The following is a 14,797-nucleotide window of genomic DNA, read 5'->3' as shown; positions in this document are numbered from 1 at the left end:
ATACAGTAAACTCCCTTGTGAATGGTCTGAAAGATAAATGGTTGAAAAATATCGGGTGGGCGACCTTTGGAAAGAAAACAGCACAGGTTTCTAAAAAATGACTGCATCTCCACGTGGTTAATGATGTTGATTGGGGCGAAGCTCTGGTGGTGCTGATGATACTGATTTTATTGTTCATAGGCAGTGCTGATGGTGCTGATTTTTTTTTATTGCTCATAGGTAGTGCAGAGTTCCAGGTTGCGTTTCGACTTTATTATTACTGCTTTATGGTCAGTGAAATGCAGAGCCAGTGGTTCTTCTAGCGGGTCAGCTTGGATCAGCTAGAAGCCGTGGAAATGCATCTCCACCGCTTCAGTCAGCGGTCCATGTCAGAAAGAGAATGTGTGGTATGGAACGTGGTTATATACGCATTTGAGCATTTGACCACAGCGCCCTCTCGTCTCTAAACGTTGAGCCAATGCATGCAAAGTTTAACGCGATTATATACGCATTTGACCGCAGCGTCCTCTCCTGTATAGACGTTGAGCGGCTACATGCAACGTTTCATCCATGAGATCCCCAGCTCTTGAGTTACTACCACATCTCAGAGCCACCTGTACCGCAGTCGTGGCCGAGTGGTTAAGGCGATGGACTAGAAATCCATTGGGGTCTCCCCGCACAGGTTAGAATCCTGTCGACTGCGCAAACATTTTTTCTTTTTTTAAGAAGACAGATGGGGTGGCAATCGATGTGAGCACGGATGCCGGACAAGGCTAGACCCTAAGGAGCTTCGCCCCTAAAAAATGACAGACGAATACCACGACACCCGCTATCAACCACACAACACGTGAATTGACACCGCAGATCCCGGAACAGGCGGATTTGCGTTTCACGATGTAATAAACATGCGGGAACCCGCTACAAGCTCGCATGTCACGGGAACCGATACTGCAGATCGCGGATGCAGCAGATTTGCATTTCACATGGTGTGATACACCCACTACAGACCACGTCATGGAAACCAATATCGCGGGAGCAGCTTGTGCGCACGGCAAACTTGGGTTCTATGGGGCTATAAACAGACGAGAACCTGCTCCGAGCTCGCTTGTCACATGTATTGATACCGTAAATCGTGCTGTTGATTTGTCAGAAAGCGGGGCTGCGCGACGTTTCAGAATTTTTAGCCTCTGGGCAATCAGCCAGAAAAACGGACTGGGCAATCTCTCGGGTTAGGGCATTTATACAAGATTTCACGGTAAACTATGCATCGCCGAGCGCTTGGTCTCCACCCAAATTATAGTGCTAGCGGTCTGGACTAGATCTCCGAATTCCAGAACGAACCGTTACATTACTCAAAAAGTTATAGGCGATTATAAAAAATTTCTCAATGGGAAAACGGTGGCTGACGAACCCCATGGGCTGAAAGGCACAAACTACCGGTAAAGGACCCCAATTCCCATTGAAAGTTTAAGAAAATCGCTTGTAACATTTAAATAAGGTAGGGGTTAGCTCTGAAATTTTGGCATCTGGTCCGGGCTGCTAGCGTTACATTTGGGCAGAGTACTAAATAGGTTGATATTCGAGTAATATCCTCGATCAGCACTGATGAACGCACCTTCCTACGGTACTCGGATATGGCAGTCATGTTGGGTTTCAGGCTGGAATGCTTATCATCTAGCAAGCTTTTCTGCAGGGACAGGTTCTTCTCGTCGAAGGTGGCCAGCTCTTCGGATGAGAATTCCGTCAACTCCACCGGTGGCTCATCGTCAATTTCGTGGAGTTTCAGATTTTTCATCTGAAAAGAAAGGACAAGCAACTGCAGTCTTTTGCAGCTAAGAGGTAGGCTGCCCCAGCACCTCGCTTCATGGCACAACCATCCCAAGAACCTTTTTTAACAGTGGAGCTGTTAAGGGCTAGTTTCCCCAGTATAATGTCCGCGGGCAAACAAATGTGGACACAAAACTCAGGACAGTTTGAGCGATGGCGGCAACCAGGCAACCGGCTGGCCGGTTGTCTGGTTGCCGCCGTCGCTTATAAATGGTGGTAACCTTTCCAGCTTTTCCACTCTGGAACGACCCCAGAGTGGAAAGGCTGAATTTCTCTAGGCGTCGTCCTAGAAGTCGTCCTTGGGGTCATCCTAGACGTTGTCCGAAAGGTTGTCTTCGAGGTCGTCCTTGAGGTCGTCCTAGACGCTGTCCTCGAGGCCGTCCTAGAACTCGTCCTAGACGTCGTCCTCGAAATTGCCCTAGAAGTCGTTTTTGAGGTCGTCCTAGATGTCGTCATTGAGGTCCTCCTAGACATCATCCTCTAGGCATCGTCCTAGACGTCGTAAAGATAATAGCTTTGCTGGTCCTCCATCGTCACATAAATAGAAGAGCTCTACATTTTTTTTTTACATACATACATGTTTATGGCAAATTAAACGAGTTCAAAAATTACCCAGGCATGCAAAAGCATGCGTGTGTGCTTGTGGGTGGGACACTGTCGCAAAGGACAGAAATAGTGCTACTACTCTTACACAGAACAACGCACCAACATGCATCCAAAAAGAAGTTTTGAACTTTGAAAAGTTACAATAGACAAAGAATAGAGAATAGACGAAGCCTACGGCCTATAACAGCGTTGGAGTCATGGGGAACTATACACTGCATTAAAAAGATTGCAACTATGGGAGGCTACGTTTTTTGAAAGATGAGGAAGAGGGGCGTAAAAATCTTCTGAAACAAAATGTCAGCATTTCGACAGCTTTTGCAACAAGATTTTAAAGTACTGTCTGTCCTGGAGCACTCTACAGAGGAAGAGCATCTTCTGGGTCATTTTACCTTAAAAAAAAAAATACACATCCATTTCCTTTTTAACAATTTTTTTGTTTGTGTGAAAGTGATTACAAATTTTTATACTATTAAAAAGCGACTGACGTACTGGGGTAGCAGGCTTGCATGACGCTCCCGATTGCATAATTGGGATTCACAAGGTTGAGCTCATGAAGTAAAGAAAGACTCGGTCAGAAGCACACAACGAGCAAATGGAGAGCAAACAACATATACCTCTTTGTTCCAGAGCGCCACTTTCCCTCGGCACTCCTTTAGAGCGGTTTCACTCAGCTCCAGCTTGTTCTTCAGCTCAATCTGTTTGGACCTGAGGGCGTTCTCCTCAGCATTGCCACTGTCCATTTCAGCCGTCATCTCAGCAACGTGCTGCTTCAGGGTCTTCAGCTCCTCCTGTGTGATGCCACATAGAGAGGACCGAAATTAGGCAACTTGTGGACAGTTACACATTTTCGGGAAACCGGAGACGACGGATGAAAAAGGGGACAACACACAAAACATCAGTGATATTCGCAAGTCCAAGGTCAAGACAGTGCCGTGGAAAGGTCAAGCCGTTGCCACAGCTAACTTGGAAATGAATGCCTATTTTCACTTCAAGCTTAGCTCTGGTCTAGCTGTACGTACATTCACAGATGCAGCCTCCAAGCCTAAAGAAAACGCATAGTATACATCCAAACGTGCATCACCTACTCGGGTTTAAGAAAGCTATGTACTTGAGGAGTAGAACGTGGAGGTACATTTGAATATGTGCACAACAGTCGCACAGCGTGTACAAGACAGAGAAAACATTTTTAATTATGTGTCAAGTTTGCAGATCTGGTTTGCATCCTTCCAGAAATTATTCATATGGAATCATTAAGCAAAAAAGAAAGAAGTAAGAATGGATAAATGGTTGGCTCTTGGTACATTAAAACAAACATGGATGCTAGTACTTTCTCTGCAGAAACTGATAGATCATTGGTTACTACAGTGCAACCCACTTATAACGATAATGAGAAAACCCACAATTTCAATCGTTATAACCGATTATCGTTGTATCTGAACTAGAAACTGATCATTTCCAGTCTAAAAACTGATCATTTCCAGTCTAGAAACTCTAGAAAGTGATCATTATAAGTGGTACATCATTATATGCGGTATCGTTATAAGTGGGTTGCACTGTATCAAGAAAATTACCTAGAGGTAGACGTGTCATTTTGAACATTTAAGTCTCTTAGTCACATTATAAAAACTAAATTCCATGTATCTCGAAATCAAAGAACAGTTTCAATTAGACATAATGCCAAAAATCGGCAAACTACCGTAGAATACTGTGCATCCGCCCATTCCACACTAAATGCCCATTCCCAAATTGGTAAAATCTGAGCAAATACACACAGTACATTGTATGCAAAACTGATGACCGGACAAGTGCCCATATAGCCATTTTTGCCGTAATACGTTTTTCATCCGTGAGTTCTGTCTATAGCACTGTCATCAATTACAATCTCTGCGCACCACGATGACACATGGTGCGGCTGTGTGCCCCAAGAAGCTCCAACGACTTATATCCCCCATTTTATCACGATTATCTCCAAATTTTGAGTGGTCGCTTGCCCGGTATTTTACAGTGTACTGCCAGAAAGTCACCGATACAATTTGATGTTATATCGGCCATGATGATAAGAAGCATTAACTATAGCCTGCGACAGCTTAAAAACCCAGTAGTGGCTACGCCTCAAGCACATCTTTCTGCCTTCAATGGCACTTCATTGCACGAGCAGCCAAAGCCCGGTGAAAGGCAATGAGCGCGTGAGTACGTGATGGAGGCGGAGTATAGACTACACTGTAATACAGTGCAGTATTCTGTGGAGGTGCAAGGTCACCAAAAGATATGACTGTTAGAAGACAAGAGCAAGAGAAACAAATACACTGCACTTCGGCACCAGTAAGCCTCCAACGCATGCTTTGAAGTCTCGCTTTTTATTGCTAACACAAAACATGAAGCATGAGCGCTGAATCATTCTGACACCAGCCAGTTTTTCAAGCTAAGTTTCTGCTAAGCGAGTTTCTAATTGATACTATGTCTTCACTTTTATCTAAACATATGCATATTCAACAATAATTAAAAAACTCCACCCAAAACTTAGATTTACTTTAGTAATAATGAAAGTATCCCATCAGAATGAACCCAGGACAGCTGCTTAGTAAGCCGTCAGCAAGTCAGTTACTGGTCAGGCCACACTGGGCAACGTTTTGAGTGTCCATGGCTAGTGTAATGAAATAGATGTTACTGCAAACGTCGCAGCTGATTACCACTCTTACCACTGCTCCCGTGCCTCAAAATCTAGGTAGAGAGCTGAGCGAAGCTGCCCTACAACAACGTAATTATTCTGGAAACAAGAATGATTTGAAAGAGTCTTAGTAGTCACAAACAGAAATAAAATTTCGGTGATGTATAGCTTTACAACGAAAGATTTTGGTAAGCATTTACAGAAAGATCTTACAAGTCTATGCGGGTGTAACCAGGCCAGAGACCTACCAAAGAGTAAAAGAGATGTTTATAAAACTTACGGTAAGTTTATTGACAATCTCCGTGAGCTCTTGACCTTGGGTCTCGAGGTCTTTGTACTCCTTCTTTGCCGCTTCTGAGCTTTCTTTTGTTTCCACAATCTCGGCCTCCAAGGATGCAATTTTGTCTTTACATTTCTTTAGGTTTCTGCAAGAAAAAGTTAAAGAGGAATATAAACCTAAATTTCAAATTTTCTGAAAAAAACTCATTTTTCAGTTTTGAGGTTTTCGGTTTTAGAAACTAGTTACACACCCTTACACTGAATTTGATAACCATATACCAAATAGTTACATTGATATAAAATATTTTCAACACATTGTGAGGCAGTAACAAAGTAAAGGAGTGCAATGTTTGAATGCATTTTCCTTAGTTCCACTTTTTGCTGTAAATTTCATACAAAGGAATCTTTTGTTTGAAGGTAAAACTATTCTGACACCACAATCAAGATGTTTCTGAAGTGAAATTTACTGGGGAATCGGACTATCTGCTCATTGAAAAAACACTGTTTTCAAAAAGACTGACATAGGACAGATATGCATCTTCTACTTTGAGGTAATAACTCTTCCTGAAATATTTACATTTGAAAAAAAAAAAAACTAGATCGCCCGAAGTCCCACGCCCCAAACTTTATATTCTAGCAGTCAAAAAGGTGCTTAATAGCTCCATTTGCATATCATAGATTTCTTAATGAAGAGTGACACATCTTATGCAGGTATGTAAAGTCGTCCTAAAAAGCTGAAAGTTTGCACAGTACACCTTACATCTGACGTTAAATCTCCCCTGCGAATTTCATTAAGATCACTTGAGTAGTTCAGAAGTTCAGCCACTTAAAGTGCTCGCGTCACAGAAAAGTCGGCGTCGGTGCTGTTGCAACGGAAGAATCCTGATTCATTGATAGGGTCCCGACGTCACAGCGACATGACCTCGCGCAAGAATTTCAAACAACCCATGACGCTCACGTGACGTCACGCGTAGAATGAAAGTGATTAAAACATGACATGTAATGCGAAATAAAGGTCGCCGTATGTCTCAAATGATTTCACTTTATAAAGTAATTAAATTGCCTTAAAGGAAGATAGGAAGAATTCTAGGCGGCATTCAAACCCAAAACCCTTCAGTTGCGAGCCAGAGACGCTACTGACTAGGTTATGCAAGGCATGCTTGCACGGCCTGGGAACGAACGGGAGTTTATATGTTTCACTCTCATTTTTTTTACCATTTTCCCTCTCCTCTACTTCTTTCAATATTAGTGTCGATCAATGTTAAATTCTTTTTTGCTTTGTTTAAGCTCATCCTGGCAAAAGGTGCTGCGCAATTTTTGAGCAAAAATAGCATTTTGGCACGACATGTAGCAGACTTGGGTTCATGGCGCAATTTGGCGCAAATGATGCGGCGCTTCCATCACTGTTACAGTAAAGGCGTGTGGACTGTACTTCATTACGACCCGCCGAGGAAGGGAGGGAGAGGAGAAGACGAGAGCGCGCAGGGACTTTGTCTCCACCGCACTAGTCGAACATATTAGAATGCGGAACGCCGATGTCGTGTTTGGTTTTCGCATTTGAACGCCTTCGACAAGTGCAGTGGGGAAAAAGGCAGCTAGCTTCAGGGCTACCCACTAATCGTTCCAATCAAAGCTCGGCCCTTTGACGTCCCCACGCGCCTTCGTCTTCTCCCTTCCTTCAGTTTCTCAGCACATAGAATACAATACAATAAATTAATTTTCTCATCAATTGATAGAATATGCCGAGAGTCACCATATTCACCCATCTCTACTCAGAGCCAATGATGGCAGTGTTTTTTTTTTTAGCGATGCAGAAACACATATTGGTGATGCAGGGGCACAAGTTGGTGATACACAAAAATCAAAGGAAACAGGCAGACCTTTCAGCTGTCTTGATGCTAGTAGAGGCCCTTGTGATCGCGAAAGAGGCGGCATCCATCTGGTTACTGATGCCGTCCACCTTCTGCTGAACGCTCCCCATACGACTGGACGTAATCTCCATAATCTTCTCGTGAAGACTGAAACAAACCCATCGAAATTGTTTTCACACTCCACAAAGAAGATTCCAATAAGAATTTTGAACCAAATCGAATGTAATTTTCTTTTATTAATTTTTTTACTTCATGATAGGATGTTGAAAAGTATGACAGCAAGCACAACCCACTTATCAAGGCCCCATTTAGAGACCAAGTCATGTTTGTTGCTAAAGTAAGCTATTTAAACTATTCTACCTTGCACATGACCCTTTTCGGGAAGAAATACTATAGAATGGTGAATGAGTGTCACTAGACAACTGCAGTGAAAAACTGCATGGACTACATGAAAATGAAAGAAGCAGAAAGGCACACTTACTGCAGCACCTTGTCCTCAACTTTTTTCCAAGCTGATAGGGTTTTGTCATACTCTGCGAAACAAAGGGGCTTCTTCAGTTCAAACTCAACCATAAATCATGGTCCTGTACTTTCAAAGCATGCTTCAATGTCTTCTAGATGAATTTTCAAACTTAATTTAAAAAAGAATGCTAGATGGGTGCCCGAAGAAGGCAACTAAGCCTGGATACTCAACAAAAGCACAAAGCAGCCGATAGAGGAAGGTGCCCTCATTGCCCTCATTACGCAACTCAAACCCACAAGAGATCATAAGAAAAAGAGCAAGCCTAGTGAGATAAAAAAATTCACTACAGGAAGCAGCAGAATTAAGCTTCGTCTAAATATGGTTTATCACAATCTTTGCAACCGTTTTTTTTTTATAGAAAAATTGCACCAAAAGGGTAACTTTACAATCGACGTGAATCTAAACAATAGCTGAACTTAAAGGATGACACTAGTAATAATAAGCTGTCCTCTCCTTTGATTTCAGTAAGCCTTTTGACAGTCCACTTCCAGTGATGTCCATTTGAAACATGCCAACAAAGTAAACTAATCCAAACATCTAACCTCAAGTGTAAAACCCCTTATCACTTCCTCCAATTTCTGCCAGGAATCCCTAGAGCTTACTAAAAAAGCTTCAATTTTTCTGGGACTTTGGGAATAACCTCTCAGCTCACCACACATCAAAAGTGTGGCGACACAAATATAAGATAGTGCCACCATCTTTCGTGGCCATATGAAGGGACACTATGACAGCATAGTAATATTCCTGCACATGTCAGGGCATGTAACCACACTTTCATCCTTAAGTAAACCTTTTTTTCTGTACGACTGCATGGTCAACCGTCTCAATACTTATATACATAAAAGAAATATCTATTGTAAGACTTGTTACGCAGACCTTTCTTGAAAGCTCCGGCAGACTTCTCCAGCTTAGCTAAATGTCCGGAGTCTGGTGCAGCCTGCTGCACTTTCTGACGCTGTTCAGTCAACTGGGTGCTTAGGGAGCTCTGCTGGCTTTTCAGGCCCTGTGGAGCAAGAAAAATCACATGCAAAACATCCCATATCTTCTGGAAAGAATACATATTACAAGGTTTCAAAAGGGGCATTTGTGGTAACCAATGTAAGCTCGACTCTTTCAGAGTCATCGCATTCAGTTAAAAAGTCTGAGCAGACCATGAGTATAAGGTGGTAGCTTTGCGAGATGGTTCCATTGCGCTTAAAAAAACATTGCAGAAAATTTTTTTTTTTTTTTTTAAGGATATAGATGGGACACATACCTTTTAAATAATTTTACAAAAAAAAAAAAGTTCCTTTTTGAGCAATATTTATGCTGTTACACACAATTTAGGTGCAGAAGGTGGAGGTCGCAGCCCGCTAAGCCCGCCCCGTGCTTACATCTCTTATTGGCTGGAGAGATAATTCATGAGTCAAAGGTTGGTTGTAAATTTGTATCTCTGTGTCGTAATAGTATTTCCTCAACCAATGTAGTTTGCAGCAAACAACCGCCACAAGTATGCACCTTCGGAAGCGCTGTGCGAATGCTTGTTCTTGTAGCGGGACTGGCTTAAGACTAGCGTACCAGATCAACTATTTCGATCAATCTGGCTTGATTTCTTTCTTTGTTGATGCTGAATAAAGATGTTGGTTCCCTAAAAAAGTGGCCCCGCTGCTCTGTGAATTGTGCAACTGTCGTGACTGCAACCATGGTTTCAATACCGAAAAGATACCTACACAGGTAAGATTTTGCGAGCATTTTGGCTGGAGGCAGTTGGGCGTTCTGCTTGCATCAAGTTTGTCGAGCCATGTTCCCATCTTTGCGCCTCGAAAGGCAAGCCTTCAAGTTTTGCAGTGCACCTGGCCTACCAAGGCGAATGTTTTTATGCCACATTTTAATTGTGCGTCACGACGCTCACCCACCTTGCTCACAGATGCCATGTGAAAAAAAATAAAAACAGTAAAGCTAGAAAGACTGCATATTTATTTTGTTGATGTCGTAGTTCTCTCGGTCGCTTATTACGCACATTGACATACACTGACAGACGCTTGTATTGAACCGTGGCTCGTGCATGATGAAACGCTAAAACGCTGCTTTCATGGTCACGTCTTCTGAGCATTGCAGAAGTTTCTAGACGGCGGATGAATAGCAAATGGATGGAGGAGTAAACAAACGCCGATGTGTAGCTTTTGTGTCCGCGTCTCACGGCACTGCAGACGACGACAAACGGTGGTGAAATAACAGACAATGCTGGAGGCTGCCGCTTGTCTGCTCCCACGACCAGCAGGTGGTGCTAAACTTCCAGACTAGACGCACCGGAGGACGCGAAAGAGAGACACTACACTTGCTGGCCTGTTTGGTCGAGCAGCCAAGCCAGTCCAGCAGTGACGGGCGGGGCCACTGATCTGTGGGCAGGGCTTAGAGCGGGCCATGACCGCTCCCTAAATTGCGTCTAACGGCGTAAATATTGCGGAAAAAGAACTTTTTTTTTCATAAAAAAATTATTTTAAAAATTATGTGTCCTTCCTATGCCCTTTCAAAAAAAGAACTTTGCTTTTCCTTGCACAATCCCTTTAAATTAAGCTCTGGTTGCATGACCACGTTAGGAGCTACTTGTGGGGGGTCATTGCTCCGTCGTCTCCAAAAAAGACAATGAAATTACTTGTTTCTACGAGCCTGACAGTGCAGGAAAATAAATACAGAATGTTTTCAACTAAGCTCGGTGTCGGTCACATCATTCCCTTTGTCCTCAACATCAAATACCCTTCATACTGCCTACATACTGGAGAAGTGCAAATGAAGCAGAGAACGGCAACAAGGTGCACTTCTCCGCTTCATCAAAAGACGTGCAAACAAAGAGGCACGCACCGCTAGACGACAGTGAAAGTATAAGGCTACAGAAGAAGTGATCGCTGGTGTACTTCCATAAATTGCAACAACCAATTCTTTGCATGCCGCGGTAGATGCAGTGAAAGTATAAGGCTACAGAAGAAGTGATCGCTGGTGTACTTCCATAAATTGCAACAACCAATTCTTTGCATGCCGTGGTAGAGAGTGGACATGTGAGCTTCGTTTACGAAACGGTCGCGTCAAATTTGAGCAAATACGCTACCACCGCAAAGACACACGCTGTTTGCTTATGAAACGGTCGCACAGTAGAACCTCGTTGATACGATCTCGGTTCATACGATTTCCCGTCTCATACGTTCAGAATCGAGGGCTCGAAAAATGTCCCATAGAGTTACGACTCGTTCATACATTTCTGGATAATACGATTTCCCGGGAAAGTACGTCCAAAGTTTCGCCAAACATGGATCGGATTATACGTTTTCTGGGCAATGAGCTCCCAATCTTCGGGCAGAACGGGTGTCGCCGCACGCACCGCACGCCGAACGTTCTCGATGTTGATGCGTTCGCGTTCACTTCTTGATTTTAGTCGTTTTCATGATAGACATGTGACTAAGAGTCACTCTCGGTTACTCCACCAAATGCTTGAAGACACCATTTAAACAGGCTACGCGACTCTGAGGATGATAAACGCTTCCCTAAGAGTAACTCTTGAGCCATGTACGGGTGGTAGTAAATGAACGAACCTGACAACTTTTTTGTTTGACATTTCGCGAGGTCGGCATTCCGCCATTTCTCTGTTGCCGTGCCGTGGTGCGCGTCAGCCTTGCTTCTTTCCGTGCCCGTGCCCGAGAACCGGCGATGGCATCACGCAAGCGGAAACCTTTGACTTTGAGGGAAAAGTTGAACATCTTGGCACTTGTCGACCGGGACCCTAAACGGAAAAGAACTGACATCGCCAAGAACCTCGGACTGCCTGCGTCGACGGTCAACACGGTTGTGTCGAAACGAAAGCAAATAGAAGAAAACGCCCTGGTCTTTGGTGCAGTGACGAAACAGGCCCGCGGAGCAAAGCACGGAGAGTTGGAGGATGCGCAGCAAGCACGGGCATCTGGTGTGAACTTCGACGGCAGCATTCTGTGGGGAAAGGCCATGGAGATAGCAGACATCATGGGTATTGAGGATTTCGCAGTTTCGAACGGCTGGATGGACCGATTTCGGGTTTGCCATAGCATCTCGTACCGCCAAGTGAATGGTGAAGCATCCCGCGTGAATCCGGCGGATATTGAAAACTGGATTTTATTGCTTCCGGGCATTGTGAATGCCTACGCCCCGCGCGACGTCTACAACGTCGATGAACTTGGCCTGTTTTTCAAGGTGCAACCCACGAAGTCCCTGAGTTTGAAGGGGGAGTCGTGCCACGGCGGGAAGCTCAGCAAGGATCGAGTAACCGTGCTGCTTTGCTGCAACGAAGATGGCACGGAAATGATCAAGCCGTGGATGATCAGGAAATGGAAGAACCCGACATGCCTGAAAAACCTTGCTCGGCTTCCTTGCGTATATAAGCACAACACCAAGGCTTGGATGACCTGCAGCCTCTTCGAAGTGTTTCTGCGGTACCTCGACGGCTGACTGGGGTGCAAAGACCGGAAGGGGCTTCTCTTTTTGGATGACTGTTCAGCTCATCCGAAGGACACGTTGTTCCTGCGCAACCTCCGAGTCGTCTTCCCGCCGGCAAACACGACGAGTCACCTGCAGCCTCTGGATGCCGGGATCATCAAGAATGTGAAACACAGGAAGTGCATCGCGCGACGCTTCTTGGCTCGCGTGTCCCGAGGCGAGGACCCCTGCAAGCTCACGTTGCTTGATGCAATGCATTACCTGAATGCATCGTGGGAAAGCGTGACCAGCGAAACAGTCAAGAACTGTTTCAGGAAGTGCGGGCTTCGGCATTCGCCAAAAGTGGAGGAGCCCGAACTCAGTGTGAGCAGTGACCCCGACTTTTGCGAGACTGAAGATGATGACATGGAAGAGGAGCTCCGGTCCGCCGGCTCGGAGCTGGCGTTCAGCGATTTCATCGCTGTGGACGACGAGGTCCCAACGTGTGACCACCAAACCGTTGCTGACATCGTGGCGGAGTTGCGACAGGGCCAAGTTACTGGAGACGAGCACGATGACGACCAGGATGAGGATGAGCCAGAAACTCCTCCAAGAGCTACTTTCGCTCAGGCAGTCGCTGCACTGGATGTGCTGCGGAGCTACTTTGCCACGAAAGATAACCCTGCAGCTGAGGGAGGCCTGCAGACGCTGCAGAAGGAACTGTTCCTGCCAAAAAATCAAGGTGCGTGCCAGCAGAAGCTGACGGATGTTTTCGGGAAGTGAGGTACTGGTATTAAATGTTTCTCAGCTGCACTCACGACTTTTGTTTTTTCCCTACTGCCTTGAAATGTCAAGTTCGGATCATACGTTTTCCCGGATCTTTTTGTTTTTTTCCTCGCGTTTTTTTCGAAACGTATCAACGAGGTTCTACTGTATGATGCTCGAGCAAATAGGCTACCGTTGCAGGGACATGTACAAGCTTCATTACAAAGATGCATGCCCACGGACAAAGGGGGAGAAAGATACAGAGGGACGGCTCACCTTAACCTCCACCTGGAACTTCTGGAGCGCCAGCCTGGAAGAGGCCACATCCTTGCGCAGCGCCGTCCCCTTGTCCTCGAGGATGCCCTTGCGCTCCTGCAGCTGACGGCACTTGGACTCGAGGGCGCCCAGCTGCTGCACGAGGGCGTCCAGGTCATCTGCGCCGACGCTCTCGTCTAGCAGGGCCTTGCCCATCTTGCCCCGGGACACACGGCCTCCACCGCCGCTCATGGTGCCTGGGAGTGGGCATGGCCCGTTAGAAGGAGCCTCCAGTCTTCGCTCGCAACGCGCATTTGGCAGAAGGTTTAAGACCGGTTTATGGATTTACGTCCGACTGCGCTCGCCCATCCTATTCGCGACTCCAGCGACCTATACGGGGCGCCACCACCAAACAAACTAGGCGGCTGAGTCCAGGTCGCGTCGGTTCGGCCGGGCCGCCTGAACGGGTGGCGCATTCAATTTAGCAGCTTTTCTTCTGTTTAATGCCCAATTTTATAAGTATTTGAACTGAGACGGCTAAATGTAGCCGGTGCACATAAACTTGCAGAGCATAGTTTTGTTTTCCCAGTGTTTTTTGTTCTTTTCATGTCAAACTTTTGTTTCGGAGATTTCGTTCAAAACCGAAACTCTGGGCTCCGTAGAGACGGTAAAATACTAATCAGTTTTGATCACCTAAGGAAAGCGGTGATGATTACAGAATTGTTCCACCGAGAGTAATTTTCAGCTACCTCGCATGCCTCGACCATGCGACTTATCTGTCCGCGAAATTGAGCTTTTGTGCATATCCGCGTTTAAGAAACAGCTCCAGTCGTCTGCTCGGTCAACAACACAGGCTGCTGGAAAATTACAAAAATTAAGCAAGCGCTTCTTGAGTGAAGGAGCATGTTGACCAGCTGGCGCCCCACTAAGCAGCTGATACTCGCATTTCAATTCAGGCTTTAGCAGCAATCAAGAAGTCATTCTGACGAGCGGGTTATGTATTATATTACGTACTATGGTCCCACTAACGCGATATTAGTATAATCTTCGGGTTGAAATATGAGCTTAGTTGACTAGCTATTAGGTGAACTGCTGAATAAAAGTATATTTGACAGACAGAGAGATACTACTTAAACTTAGCCAAATGGTTCTAGCCGGCAGCACGGAGACAAACTGAAGAGAGTCTTCATCGGAGATTCACGCAGAACCTCTCTGCATTGAACTTTGCTTCGAATCCTGAATGGAGAAAATTAGTATTCTTTGTGGCCGGTCAACCTGAGCAATGTAGACGTATATTGCTGCTGGCTTCGACGGGGGTATCATATAAATATTGGAGGCGCAATAGATCAAAATGCCGTGACAGCTTCCAACGTTGCGAGACGCATCACCCACCTTTTGAAAACAGATAATTTCCCTCATTCATCATTTGCAGCGAGCAGGTTTTCCTGAATCAAGTAATTCCGAAATCAGCCAAACTCCTTCAGTGTGGTCCGGAGGTTTTTTCGGCGAAAAGATGGCCAAGATGAATAGCAAACGCGCTCACTGGCGTGGGTGGCTAAAACTAGAAGCTAATCGAACATAACCTAACTCAAGAAAAGCATCTAT

General features: G+C 45.2%; 1 protein-coding gene across 1 annotated transcript in view; it reads right to left on the bottom strand.

Moving 5' to 3' along the window:
• Positions 1-14,797, bottom strand: part of LOC120838262 (structural maintenance of chromosomes protein 4) — a 68,580-nt gene that overhangs the window by 5,695 nt on the left and 48,088 nt on the right. The window contains exons 17-23 of the mRNA XM_040208097.2: positions 13,214-13,449; positions 8,630-8,756; positions 7,712-7,763; positions 7,240-7,377; positions 5,361-5,505; positions 3,027-3,200; positions 1,595-1,774 (exon numbers count right to left, since the gene is read on the bottom strand). Coding sequence (XP_040064031.1) covers positions 1,595-1,774; positions 3,027-3,200; positions 5,361-5,505; positions 7,240-7,377; positions 7,712-7,763; positions 8,630-8,756; positions 13,214-13,449 — 1,052 coding nt within the window. The remainder of the gene's footprint in view (positions 1-1,594; positions 1,775-3,026; positions 3,201-5,360; positions 5,506-7,239; positions 7,378-7,711; positions 7,764-8,629; positions 8,757-13,213; positions 13,450-14,797) is intronic.

Source organism: Ixodes scapularis, unplaced genomic scaffold (assembly GCF_016920785.2).
Source record: "Ixodes scapularis isolate PalLabHiFi unplaced genomic scaffold, ASM1692078v2 PGA_scaffold2__306_contigs__length_199485367, whole genome shotgun sequence".
NCBI lineage: Eukaryota > Metazoa > Arthropoda > Arachnida > Ixodida > Ixodidae > Ixodes > Ixodes scapularis.
The sequence above is the reverse complement of the archived record's forward strand: the minus strand, read 5'-3'. Positions and strand labels throughout refer to the sequence as shown.